The sequence below is a fragment of the Drosophila miranda genome, chromosome XR (assembly GCF_003369915.1).
Source record: "Drosophila miranda strain MSH22 chromosome XR, D.miranda_PacBio2.1, whole genome shotgun sequence".
In the NCBI taxonomy this organism is placed as follows: Eukaryota; Metazoa; Arthropoda; class Insecta; order Diptera; family Drosophilidae; genus Drosophila; species Drosophila miranda.
Window position 1 is genome coordinate 18,684,520 of NC_046674.1, and position 13,846 is coordinate 18,698,365.

The following is a 13,846-nucleotide window of genomic DNA, read 5'->3' on the forward strand; positions in this document are numbered from 1 at the left end:
CTGAGGACTTAAGAAGACTTTTCTTGATTTAGACACACACATTGTTTTTATTGACTTGATATTAATCTTGCAATGAACAGTATTATAAAATGCAACGTTTTTTTTGTGGGTTACAGGTTGCCGTCACAGCTAATTCCATCATTTTGAATTAGTGGGTTTTTTTTTTTCCAAAAACACTTATTGAACAAGAAACGCGTTGTCTTAAAAATTAACATCCAGATATATAAACATACATATTAATTAGGTACATTGTAATGCAACAAATCGTTAATGTTTTGCTGAGACCAAAAAAATTCACGTGCCGAGTGCTTCAACTGTTGGCAGATATTAATTACTTGATTGCTTTTTCCATTAAATGTGTGTTTGCCCTCTCGATTCCGTAGGTTTTTTCTTTCTTTCTTCTTTTTGTTTTGCCTAATCAGTCTTTGCTATAAGCTGATTGTACATTTTTTACAGGGTAGATGCTGTTCTATGACAATTTAATGAAAACTAACATCCAAATAAGTAATGGTAATGGTAATAGTTATAACGACATAGTAGTATCTCGATACTCTAACAATAGGAAGACTACGGAGTAGTACGGTATACATATGTACGGTATGCTCAGGCAACAAGTAGTATATATAATAGACATCGTTATGATTCCTTAGTTCTTAGTTCTTTTAGTCGATTAACGATTGCTGGATTGCTGTGGGAGTGGGTAGATACAGAACCAGTCCGTGTGTGGGGGAGGTATAACACTTATCTAAATACGATCTAACAAGAGACGACACACACATACAATACAATACAATACAATACAAATATACATCAATTTCTAAAGTAATTGTCGATGGCTGCTGTTTTACATATGCGCAATTCCCGCGGGCATCCTACGGATCCTAGGGATCAATTTTGCCAAGCTCTATATCCTTTTTAGGGGCAGAGTCAGCGGCAGGGACAGGTGACTGTGGTGGTGGTGGTGGCTCTTCCACATCTATGGAGTTCTCCCGCTCTGTTATCTCGGGCATCTTCAACGAGAAACTGCTTAGTTTCCGCTCTGCCGATCCCAGCGAACTCTGTGAGTCCGCCTTCAGCAGCGTGGAGCGCCGTTCGTTGATCACTTTGAGGGAATCGTACATCTGATCATCGGCACTGCCAGTGCCCTTGGCCAATCCCCGTTCCATGGAGCGGGCATGGAACACAGAGTCATCCAACTCGCTAGCCACCGCCGCCTTGGGCCTGTAGAACTGCCGAGAGCTGTTGCTGCGAAACAGTGGGACAGCAGCTATCGTCTTCTGTTGATTCTGCTTCTGTTGATTCTGATTCTGATTCGGATTCTCCTCTTGCTCGCTGCGAGAGAGAGGCAGAAAGTCCGGGCGCACCTTCTTCGGAGGCAGGCTGCTCGGGTGATGCTCCAGTGCCAGCACCTCATCGTAGGACCTATCCTCGGCCTGTTCAAGGCTCTCCTCCGGCACGGCGGGCTCCATGCTCGACTGCCCCGACAGCTGACGGACAGGAGGCGGTGGCTCCGAGCACACAGACAATTGGCTTCTAAGCGAAAAGGAGATACAAGCGTGAGTTTTCATAGTACCCTATCAAAAGGTGTCAAAGTCTCATTGCGCACCGAAAATCCTTATCCACCGATGGCGTGGCCGAGGGTCCGGAGCTGTAGCGCTTTGGTGAGCGCAGTATTGACTTGGGAATCACCTCCGGGCTGTGCAGATCGACCTGAACGCGCCTCGACTCAATGCTGGAAGTGCGACTAGCCACCGACGCACAGCGAGCCGTCCAGCGGCCACTGTACGAGGAATCCGACATGGTGGAATTGCTGCAAGAAATCATCAGATCAGTAAAAGGGCTTCCAAATCTGCGCTTTAGTATCTTTACCGCCTGTTCCCAAGAGGACTACGTCCCTCCTCCTGCTCGATGGGACGCTGGCGGGATAGGACATGCCGCTTGGCCGTGTCCGAGCGTTTGTTCCGCTCGCTGCGCTTTTCGGCGCTGGAGATGGCGACAGCCGCATGGGCATGGCCACTGCCGCCATCAAAAGAGGAGGCCTGCCAGTACACCCGACCCGCTGCCGGGGGCTGCAGCAAGGAGCACTCTCGTGTGGCCCGCTGGATAAGGCTCGAGGAGTTGCTAATGATGCGAGTCGAAGAGGAGGAGGAAGCGGCGGCGGCAGACGGGCCTGGGCCTGCCCAGGGACGCCCCTGGCGCACTCTCCTCACGCTGCTGCTTGCCGACGACGACGAGGGTTTCGGGTGGTGTCGTTGGTTGTGGTCGTGGTGATGGTGATGCGAGTGCCGGTGGTGGTGGCGCCGATGGCGTTTCGTGCAGCACGGACCCGTGTGCAGCAGCGTGTCCAGCGGCGTCGTCGTCATCAGGTGGTGGTAGTGGTGCAGTGAGAGCAAATTGGAGGGATTAGTGGCGGCGTTGGTGGTGGTGGTGGTGGTGTTGGAGGTGTATTCAAGGAGATTGGCATGATCATGAGCATGAGCATGAGCGGTGGCAGCGGCATGGATGGTGGACAGATCGGGCACTGATCCAGTGCATGTGAGGCGGCGCAACTGCGGCGAAAAGCGTGTGGATTGGCGACTGGCAAGGTGGCGAGGTGGCGAGGCGATGGATGATGCAAAGAGAGAGGAATGGGAAGAGGTGGAAGATTAGCCAATTGTGTTTGAAAGATTCTCTGCTACAAATTTCCACTCCGCAATGAAGTTCTCCGAATGGTTTATGGCGCTTGCGCTGTCTGTGAATACCTGAGGGACTTGGAGAATTTCACCAACTCCGCGGTCAGTGCCTCCCTATCGAAGGGCTGCTGCTGCTGCTGTTGCTGCAGCTGCTGGTGATGCGGATGCGTGGCAGAGAGTATGGCTGCCTGTGGCTGCTGGTGGGGATCGCCCGGCGATGAGCGGAACACCCCGAAATGCTGATCCCAGCGCGTGGATTGGTATTGGGCACCTGCCAGAGGAAACACGAGATTAAAATATACCTTAAGGGCGACGCAAGTCCGTACCCATTCCCCGTCGCTGTGAAGCGGATGATCCCTGATTACTCCGCGTTGGATTCTTGCTGCTGCCTCCTCCTCCTCCGGCACGTAGTCGTGCCGGCACCACCTTCGCAGCCGAGTCGCGTGCCTCGAAGGTCATCACACAGGAGGCCACCACAATGAAGCCCCCAAAGCCCATCACAATGGGCCCCACATACGCAAAGTTGTTCAGATGGAAGCCCTTCAGGTCGTTCTTCACGCGCACCGTCACATTGCCCCGCAGCTCCGACCCCATCGACAGGTGATCCGCATAGTAGCCCAGGGTGGCCATTCCGGCGCCCAAGAGCATCAGCGTCAGGCCCAGGATCAGAGCCCGACAGGCATGCCACAAGCACTTTGAGGACATTTTTCCTCTGACCACCTGCACATTCCATGTGGCTCCGGAGGCGGGATGCGCCCGTCGTAGGTTCCCCAGGGAGTGCTTCCGCTTGATTGTGCCGCCGCCGGCGCGACGGGATGGCATTGCAACGATGCTTCTTAATCTTCACTGCGGCTGCAGAACATTAACGTTGATTTCTGAAAGATTTGTACGGAATATGCAGAAGGAGTAACGAAGAGATTGCTACAACTTAATGATATAGCGGTTACTCCATAAATACTTGAACTTTACTGATGGAACACGTCTCTAGATTGAAACCCACAGCGTGGGCCGCAAGGAAAGGAAAGGAAAGGTCTAGGGAATGCCCTAATATTATCACATTCCTATCCTTTCCCATTGACGGCCATTCAAAATGTATTAATTTTAGCCCAATTTTAGTAAAGGAATAAAATCGGTTAAGTTTTCATCAAGGTATAACCTAAAGAAGGAAAGTATCCAAAGAATGGAGGAATTTTCCACTTCGATGGATCATAAAATGCATCAAACGTAACCTCAAATTGCATAATTTTCTAATCCAGATACTTAGATTCGATAGATTGCGTCTTTAGAAAATAAAAAGGGATCGAATGATCTGATGGATGAGAAATCTTCTAGAACTATCTAGCCCTGAAATGGATATGGGTCGTAGCCACGCACTGCATGTATTTATACCCGATACTCAAAATGAGTATTGGGGTATATTAGATTTGTGGTAAAAGTGGATGTGTGTAACGTCCAGAAGGAATCGTTTCCGACCCCATAAAGTATATATATTCTTGATCAGCATCAATAGCCGAGTCGATTGAGCCATGTCTGTCTGTCCGTCTGTCCGTCCGTCCGTCCGTCTGTCCGTCTGTCCGTCCGTCCGTCTGTCCGTCCCCTACAGCGCCTAGTGCTCAAAGACTATAAGAGCTAGAGCAACGATGTTTTGGATCCAGACTTCTGTGATATGTCACTGCTACAAAAATATTTCAAAACTTCGCCCCGCCCACTTCCGCCCCCACAAAGGACGAAAATCTGTGGCATCCACATATTTAAAGATACGATAAAACCAAAAACGCAGAATCGTAGAGGATGACTATATGTTCTAGAGTGTAAAATCTCAACCAGATCGTATAATTATTATAGCCAGAATCAAGAAAACAATTTCATTCTTTCTCGCTCTGTCTCTCTCTAACACACAGGTTTCATGGTCGGCTTTGCCAATTGCAAAATATGAGTTCAAGGATCTCAGAACCTATAAGAGACAGAGCAACCAAATTTGGTATCCACACTCCTGTGATATCGGACCTTGACCGTTTCGTGTCCAAATTTCGCCACACCCCCTTCCGCCCCCGCAAAGGACGAAAATCTGGGGCATCCACAAATCTCAGAGACTATTAAGGCTAGAGTAACCAAATTTGGTATCCGCACTTCTGTTAGATCTCACTATAAAACGTATATCTCAGAATTTCGCCCCACCCCCTTCCGCCCCCACAAAGGACGAAAATCTGTTGCATCCACAATATTGCAGATTCGAGAAAACTAATCAGAATCATAGATAATGACCATATCTATCAGACTGCTGAATCTGGATCAGATCGGATCATTTTTATACCCAAAAGGAACAAATCAATTTGCACTGGCTACGCAGCGCCCGACGTCACGCTCAGACTGATTTTCTGTCTCTCTCGCACGCACTCTTTGTCGTGTCGTTTAATATTAGCGGCGTCTGCCGGAGGAGAGCCATACTGACTAAGTATCGGGTATAACTGAAGAGTTGCGGTGTCCGCAGCAACTCACAACGTTCCCCCTCGTTTGTTTTTAGACTCTCGGGCATCGATGTGCAAAGAACATAGCGGAATCTTCTACAAATTTATGTTCTGAATTCCACACAAATTGCTCAAGTTTTCACCAAATTATGGATCGAAAAGAGCAAAAATGTGCATGTCTCATGGCCTCTCCACCGGTTGTCCGACTATAAGGTGTACCCCAGTACAGGCAGTTCTCTGGCTATTTATTCTTCACCAGTTTGAAGGAGAATAAGTACAGGAGAGCCATATCAAAAACAAAAACCAAGCTTAGAGAACGCTTAACAATTCGAAATTTAAGAAAAGCGAGTACAATGAATGCAATGCTCTGAGAATAGCTCAAGAAGCCGTTGAAAACAACAGAATAATGTGGATGGGACTTGAAGAATAGCGGACACTCCTTCAAGAGGCGCCACCACCAGAGCCGTGTTCGCGGCTGTGCCGCAATTAAAGCCAAACAAAACCGCAAGCTCCCAGCGGAGGCCCGGAAGGTGGAGGGGCGATGGAGGGGGTCCGGGGTCCTGATAACAAGGCTCACAATGACAGCCTGGCCGCGTTTTCTTCTGTCTCCTGAGTGCTGCTTGACACGTGAGCCCCAAGACGCAGGCTGCTGCTTAAATTTAGACCGTATTCTCATTGGTGCCACTTGTGGGGCATGGGGATACAGTGGCGCCTATTGCTGGGCTGCCCATCCAGAGTAACATTCCCACTCTCTTGCTTCCACTTATGGTCCATCATTAGCGGGATTTCGAGAGCCATTGGATGGGGTATCTGGAGCACACTTCCATTATTTGCACTGTGAGGTGTATTCAGAGGTTGAATGAGATTTCACTGATTGAATCGCTCGAGGAATATGCTGCATCCATCACCCGATGAAATTTCATAGTAATTTGAACAGATTTTACTGGAATGGTAACGCACATTCCGAAGGTCTTTCAGATGGGATTTCATTAAGATAGTGCTTCAGACACGGCCGTATGCACTTCTATTCTATCAATAGAGAATTTTTCAAAGCTATTGAATTGGAAATTCATTTCACAAACGTTCATTTCCAATCTTCAGCCATCAAACAAAGGATTTTCACACCGATTGCATACGATTTTCCCACAAAAATGTCACCGGGTTTCGTACACATTAATCGCTTACTTGTTGGTTCTTCTTCCCGTGGATGATACCTTCGGGCTGTTGCTGCCGCTGCTGCTGCTGCTGCTGCTGCGGATGTCGATGCTGTTGCTATTTGCTGTCGATGCGAGGAGAGCCTTTTGTGTGACCTAAAAGCACTTTTTGTCTTCGCGTCTGTATGTATACTGGCATGTGCATATATCTTCCACTTTTCACCTGTACTTTACCCTCAATGGTCATCCTCAGGAGTGATCTATATCTTCATTGGCAGCTTCCATTTTCTGGCTTTTGCTTGGCTTTTCAATTTCCGAATAAAGAATGATATTTTATTTTCACTCCTGAAGCGTTTCCGCAGCTTTCTCGATTGTGGCAGGATTTCGCTGACTGGAGCGATGGCGTCTGCATCCGAGCAACCTCCACGCGCGTCTGATAAGACGGTGCCACAACACCACGAAGCATTCATCCCTCATGATATCGCCTCTCGATTCCCATAAATCTGAGTCTGCAGACTGGTCGAAATCGGCAGTGGATACCCGCTGCAATGGACTTCATTTCACTATCCCAGGGGATGCTGGCCCTCGGGGGGTTGGTTGCTCTTTGGGGAGGTTTCTCCGTAGTTGGCATAACTGGCGCCACCTATTGTGGATATCAACCGCGGGGGTGTTTTATAGCATCCATATCACAGTAGTATAACAGTTAGATAGTAACTTGCTCTCAAGCTGGGCTTTAGCGATGCAGCGGCTGCATGCTCACGCATTGGCTCAGCGCGCAATAATATAAATCATTTTTATATTCTGTGCAACATTGGCGTGTATGAGAATGTCCACATGCTGCCATGCAGCCGCTGCATCGTTTGAAGCCAGCATTACTTTCCAGCACTTTCACACTCGTGACTCACTGCTTGTTATATTATACTTTCACACTTTTATTATTTTTCACTGCTTGATATACAGAATCCAAGAAGTACACTGCTTTCAACAATCTCCCTGCTGTCATCGGAAATAACTGCTTGGTATTGTTTTGAGATGGTTCTGCCTCTCATGCTTTCCTTTCCTCCCACACATTTACTGCTTTCAATGTGAACACTGCTTTCAATGAATAACACTGCTTGCCCAAGTCTATTTGCATTTGAATTTGAATTCAAATCCCCTCTCGGACTCATATTCACCACAAGAAAGAAGGGGTAAAAGCTTCTCCACTCCGAAATTGTACCAACCGAAAGTCACCACAAAGCGGGGAAAAACTCAACGAAAGCAGGACATGCGCAAAGAAAGTCATGAATGGTCGAGACGATACGAAGTCAAAGGACTCGGACTCTACGTCTCGGGAACATCAACAACAATTTGACAAGAATTCCTGCCTCAATTCCGTCGACGTTCATTCATAGGCGAAGTGTAACGGCGTGCTGACGTTCCTCCGTGCGTGCCGGATGTTCCGACGAATCCCCAACTGGCGGATATACGTGATGCAGTTGTTCAAACCGAATCGTTCCGTTCTCCACCGTGTGAATCCCATAGCCCGTGCGTGTTCTACGACAGGGTTTTTGTTTGTTTTTTTGTTTGAGGCAAAGCCAAAAGCCAAAAGCCAAAAGCCTGTGCACTGCCAGTGATTGAGTCTCGTCCTCGATGCACTCCCTGACAATTGAGTGGCGCTTCCTTGATCCGTACTATAGCCCATCCGTGTGTGTCCCAAAATCGAATCCCATACCGGAAAGTGAATGTGAATGAGAAGTGTTGCCTCCTTCCGGAAAGTAAATCCCGAACAAACCGAAATAAACCGAATAAAAGGAAAACTACATTTTGTTAACGATCGTTCCTAGAGCATGTAAAGCATATATTAACTTAATCAGCTAATCAATAAGCAGAAGGGAGCTAAAGTTTCAGTGCGATTCAGTGCGGAGGACCCAAGAGAAAGTTGCTTCTGTCCCTAAGTGAATTTATCAAGTTGATATTTACGTGATTCCGCCCCGGGGTGCCCCGACAAACAAATGGCAGAAGTGCGTGAGAGCCCTAATCAAGTGGCAGATGAGCAGTAGGTGACCCCCAATTCGAGTGGCAGGCAACAATAGCCCCAGACGAAGTAAGAGCTCTAGGTGACCCCCAAAAATCGAGCGGCAGAGCAGCGTAAACTCCCAGTCCTCCAATGCAGTTGGCCAAATGTGCGTTAGTTAGTGCCGATTCCAAACGGGGAACACAGACTGCAAAATGCGTTTGAATGAACCAGCGAAAATAGCGTCTCCGAGAATTAAATCGAAGCAAGCCACAGGAACCACCACTGCTGCAACAGGAGCAGCAGCCGCCAGTCACACCACATCGATCTCTGCGTCCACGCGACCAATTGAATGCTCCGTGCGCAACCTGATCAGGCTGTTTATCCTAACCACAACGATCATGGGCAGTGGCAGGGCCATCGGTAGCGGCCTGGTCCAGGCCAATGCCGTCTATGAGGCCGTCAATCGGATCAAGGGTGTGGATCCCTATGGCTTTGTCGCCTCCGAGCAGCTGGACGAGCTGCTGTTGGACGCCACAGTAAAACTGCCCGCGAGAACCACACCCGCGGGAGCAGCAGGAGGGGGAGAAGGAGGAACCACTGCCACGCCCTCGTCGGACCACTTGCCGTTGACCACGTGGCGGGATAGTTACGGTAGGGAAAATTGCAAAATTGCTACTTGGAAATCAACCCAACGAGGGGGCGGCGAAGCGAGGTGGGGTCGGCGCAGGGCCATTATTATATAATTGTTTTTCAATGAAAGGCTGAAAGACTTTCACTCTTTGAATACTTGGAAAAATGTGATACATTACACCTGCACTGAGCGCAAAAAAAAATATTTTTCCTCTGTGACGATTCCGAAAAGGCGATTTTGTGTGATTTAAAAATTTTCAATGGTAATATTAAATCATTTAATTCGCGACTTAGGCCAATGGTTACTTGAAATTAAAGATAAAACGCTATAATTTCAACATTTTCATACTCAATGGGTACTGAAAGATTGTACAAAAAGGCCTCATCCAATGGACACGTTAAATATTTAGATATTTTACAATAAGACTTACGAGATTTGTATAAAGCAAATAAAAAGTGTATTAGAAAATAATCGAATTGGAAGTGTTTACTATACAAAAAACAAGTGAAAACCGAGGTTAGATAATCCAGACATTTTTATATCAAATGTAAAACAAATTGCAAAGATCTGCATTACAAAAAGAAATTTAGAAATTTTGATATGATATTCTCACATATGTATGTACATATGTGCATGGTTATATACAAACATATTCACAACGAAATAATATGAAAACTATTTAGGAAAATATAAACTGCTTTCATTTGAAAGTGCAAAATTTACCAATTGACGTGTCCGATAAATAATACAATAAATTATCAACAAAATGTTACATTTTTTCTCAGTGCAATGTGGATAATGTGTAATAAAATCCTATGCCCATCTAATATGTTCCTCTATATAGAAATGACTATCTGCCATCTTCCAATAAGTGGATTTGGTGTGCCACCAAAAATAGGTTTCCTGATTCTCTGATCTTCCAAATTTATTAATCATATACAACCCATTCCTTTGTACCCCTTCCCATTTTGCGGAAACCAGAAATTAGCATTCAGACAGACACTGAACCAGATATCCAGACCCACACCCACACCCACACTTTCGCCCACACTTTCCCGCCAGTGGGTGGCCATGTCATCAATTCTTAACTTTCCTTTCCCTTTCCTTTCTCTTCGTCGGAAGCAGATTCGAATGAAATCGATAACTCCTATCTCCTAACTCCGGCCGCCGCCGCCGCTGCTGCCGCAGCTGCTGCTGTGCCTGCAGATGGGACCAGCCTGGCCTTTGAGGCCGATGGCAATGGCAATGCGGAGCCCGATTACGTCATAGATATGAGCCAGACATCGACGGTGGCCCCCAGCTCCCAGACAACCTCAACGATCTTCGAGCAACGGCTGCCGGGGCGGTCCCAGGATATGGAGTCCCTGTCGCTGCAGGCGGACGGAACAGGCGCCACAGCAACGGCCAAGGGTCCGCTTTCTGAAGCACCCAGTCGGAAGAACTCCCTTAGTAGGGACGACATGACCTTCCAGCAGATTGGTAGCCAAAAGATAAATGCCTTAATGCTGGCCACTACGGCGACAGTCAGCGGGGGTAGTGCCGCCACTAATGCGAACATTGCGACGCCCACAGAGCCCGTGAGGAACAAAACGAACAACGTTCGCACTTCGGCGGTGAGGGTGGACAGCAACAGCAAGCACTCGCTGCCCAAGGGCCAGAAAACCGATGCGCCCATGCTCAACTACATCTTTGACACGTTCTCGGCGGCCAATAAGCACCATCATCACGATCAGAGGTAAGTGTGGAGTCGCCTCCAGATGGGAAGATGTATTCATTAATACGCACCTGCCGGTCTCACAGATATGGTCCCCACTTCGAGGACGCACAGCGGTTGGGCCAGGCCACGAATCTGACCGTGCAAGCAGGCTCCAGCATTCACTTGAACTGCAGGATTTCGCTGCTGCAGGATAAGACTGTAAGTGCATCTGACCAGGTTCAATTAATCAAGTGCTTTTTACCTGCTTTTGAGGCGCACATTTCCATGCATATTTCCATTACTCAAAACCGCGCCATTTTGCTTTAGATATTCTTCTTAGTGATGACACAATCAATTAAAAAGTGCATCGATTAATTTTACATCGATGAAATAAGTTTCCTATTCCTATCGTTATTTGAAAATTTGAAATGCCATATGGGAAGTACTGAAATGTTTTCCCATATACACGCTCCATCATTTAGGTCTCTTGGGTGCGACATAATACGCAGGACGAGGAAAACGCCCTGGATCTGCTAACAGTGGGCATGCACACATACACGGGTGATAAACGCTACAAAATGGAGTTCCAATATCCCAACAACTGGCGACTGAAGATAACCAATGTGAAGAAGAATGACGAGGCCATTTACGAGTGCCAGATCTCGACCCATCCGCCCCGCCTCATACAAATTAACTTGCATGTGAATGGTAAGTACGCGCAAGCAGATACAGACATTGGAAGAGAAGTCACTCAAGTGGTTTGGCACAGCTCCCAAGGTGATGATTGTGGACGAGGTGGGGGATCCGTTGCAGGAGAAGTACTACGAGATCGACTCCACGCTGCAGCTGTCCTGTGTGGTGCGCAACGTGGCTATGACCAGCTCCGTGGTGTACTGGAAGCACATCGACGATGTTCTCAACTATGACGTGACACGCGGTGGCGTGAGGTAAGTGAGAGAGAAAGAGGATAGAGAGTGCGAGTACTCCCTACTAACGAGAATCCTGGATTGCAGCGTCAAAACCGAACTGATGGAGGATGGGGCCAACTCCACCCTCTCCATAGCGAAGATCAGCAAAACCGATTCGGGCAATTACACCTGCTCGATCAGCGAGTTCCAGAACTTTACCATTGTGGTGCACATTCTGAATGGTGAGGCCCCAACCGATGGAATGCAATGCGAATTTTTCCCCCGAGTGTGGGTAACAAAATCTCCTTTCTTTCCGTTGCAGGCGAGAGCTTTGCGGAGCTGCACCATGGCGGGGCAGGAGCGGTGCAGGCCACGTGGCACAATCTGGTGGCGCTGCACTTCCTAATGCTCATCCTGCTGGCGGCGAGTAGACTTAGGGCAGATTTTAGGTAAGGTTCCCAGTTGTTTTGTTAGGGTAAGCGAGTGGGGGGAAGAGGAGAAGGAAGTTGAGCCTTCCTACGTACACATACATACACTTTTTTTTGAGTAATTGTTAAGATTTTGAATTTGTTTAGGGCCCCGGGGGCACAGGAGAGTTATTAGAAATAACTAAAAAAAAATTAAAACAAATATTAAGAAAAGAAAACGCAGCCTAAGTTAAACTCCAAGCGATCGTCGTGTGTACTAGCTATTATAGATATGTTTCTACGTCTATCATCAATTTGTACATGAGCAGGAGCACGCCTAGAGTTAAGTTTAGAGTAAGGCAAGGTGGTACAAGGCGCAGAGGCCAACGAATTTCCCTAGCAGAACGACACGTGTACGGTCACGGTCACGGTCTGGCCTAGATCTAGTTTATACAGGAATGTAAAGCATTATGTGTAAGTCACCAGAGGAGCGGAGCAGCATCAGCACCCCTCGCAGTTTATTTTGGAGCTGACCTAGGGCTGGGAGCTGCCTAAGAAATAGCTGCATGCGGAAGAACTCCTGCGGGGACTATTCAATGTTGAACTAACTATAAAGTGCAATACTGTCATATACATATTATATACATACACACACATACACACACACACACACACATATACATACAAGCAAGCGATCGACTAAATGATATGTTAATAAACGAATACTCGTATATATGCAATAATAAAGTGAACTATATATGAGTGCAAAGTGAATTCAAAGCTGCAGCTTATTGGAAATTTAAATTTGATCGCACCACACAATATCGATCTATCGATCAAAGTGCGTTTTATTCAATCCATCCATCGATATGCAAACTCAACAGCTGTTCTTACAAGGAAAATGATGTGAACAAATTTCTTACAATTTCGATTTGCGGGTGGCAAAGTCCATTATGGCCTGGATGAACTCGTCTCCCTGAAAACGATTGAGGAGCTCCGAGCACTCAGCATCATTAGCCTTCAGGAGGTTCGCCAGGAAGCCCTCCTTGATCAAGCGTTTTCCCTCCTTCAGAGAAGTAGGTGGCAAAGCGGAAAACTCCCGCAGCTTGGGCCACACCACAGAGTCCAGCTCCTCGGTCTTGTAGATGCGCGACACAAAGTTGAAATTGTATGCCTCGGCGGAGGAAAGTTTCTCATTAAGGAGCAGAATCTCCGAAGCTTTGGAGCGTCCAAGAATCATGGGCAGCAGAAAGGAAGAGCCTCCCTCTGGGACGAGACCCAGTTTGGTGAATGGCGTGTAAAAGTATGCCTAAAATGAATAAGAGATGGCTGTTTAGCAGGGGCTATCGAAGTGTGAAGATCAGATTTACCTCCTCCGCACACCACGCGACATCGCAAAGTCCCACAATGGTGGCGCCGATGCCAATCGCAGGTCCATTTACCAGACTAATAAGAATCTTGTTGCAGTTTATAAAGCCTAGCACCATGGCCTTGAATACGTTATTTGCCTCTACAAGAAATGCTTGGATGTCGTCCGTTTGACCACTTGGGGTTAAGTCATTTCCGGCCGTAAAGAAGTCGCCCACGCCGGTCACCACTACGATTGTCACGTCCGCATCGTCGTTCACTTCTCCCAGCACGCGAGCCAGCTCTTGGTACGCCACTCGATTCAAGCAGTTCTTCCTTTTGGGATTGTTGAATTTCACAATCAGAAGCTTGTCCTGCTTCTCCACTAGCAGCTCCTGGTACCCTTGGTATGCTGCCATCGATCTTTTTACGGAGAATTGCAGTTATCTCGAGCAAGTGGATGACAAAGTCCAATTAATGTGCTATTTAACTCATGTTTATTGTTGTTACCGCCATCGGATTACTTTCGTGTGAGAGTATGCGTGTGTGTGTTCAAATAAATTC

The 13,846-nt window shown here is 47.4% G+C and overlaps 3 protein-coding genes across 6 annotated transcripts; 1 reads left to right on the top strand and 2 right to left on the bottom strand.

Annotated features, from left to right (window-relative positions):
- Positions 1–34: 34 nt before the first annotated feature.
- LOC108151834 lies at positions 35–10,799 on the bottom strand. 4 transcript variants are annotated; one of them, XM_033386792.1, is made up of 6 exons: positions 10,710–10,799; positions 2,999–3,547; positions 2,742–2,943; positions 1,870–2,577; positions 1,607–1,810; positions 35–1,530 (listed from the first exon to the last, which is right to left on the bottom strand). In XM_033386792.1, the coding sequence occupies exons 2-6, from the start codon at positions 3,492–3,494 to the stop codon at positions 882–884; spliced, it is 2,259 nt and encodes a 752-aa protein (XP_033242683.1). In that variant the 5' UTR covers positions 3,495–3,547; positions 10,710–10,799; the 3' UTR covers positions 35–881. The 4 variants fall into 4 exon arrangements, with proteins under 4 accessions (XP_033242683.1, XP_017136198.1, XP_017136199.1 ...); XM_017280709.2 differs by lacking the exon at positions 10,710–10,799 and adding an exon at positions 6,326–6,737 and having other exon boundaries at positions 36–1,533; XM_017280710.2 differs by having other exon boundaries at positions 37–1,533; positions 1,870–2,214.
- On the top strand, positions 7,672–12,709 carry LOC108151835. The gene is made up of 7 exons (XM_017280711.2): positions 7,672–8,944; positions 10,050–10,659; positions 10,725–10,839; positions 11,103–11,328; positions 11,390–11,567; positions 11,634–11,770; positions 11,851–12,709. Exons 1-7 carry the CDS (start codon positions 8,506–8,508, stop codon positions 11,979–11,981), a joined length of 1,836 nt encoding a protein of 611 aa, XP_017136200.1. The 5' UTR covers positions 7,672–8,505; the 3' UTR covers positions 11,982–12,709.
- Positions 12,710–12,733: 24 nt separating this feature from the next.
- On the bottom strand, positions 12,734–13,813 carry LOC108151844 (enoyl-CoA delta isomerase 2, mitochondrial-like). Its single transcript, XM_017280729.2, has 2 exons — positions 13,306–13,813; positions 12,734–13,244 (listed from the first exon to the last, which is right to left on the bottom strand). The coding sequence occupies exons 1-2, from the start codon at positions 13,699–13,701 to the stop codon at positions 12,855–12,857; spliced, it is 786 nt and encodes a 261-aa protein (XP_017136218.1). The 5' UTR covers positions 13,702–13,813; the 3' UTR covers positions 12,734–12,854.
- Between the last annotated feature and the right edge of the window lie 33 nt (positions 13,814–13,846).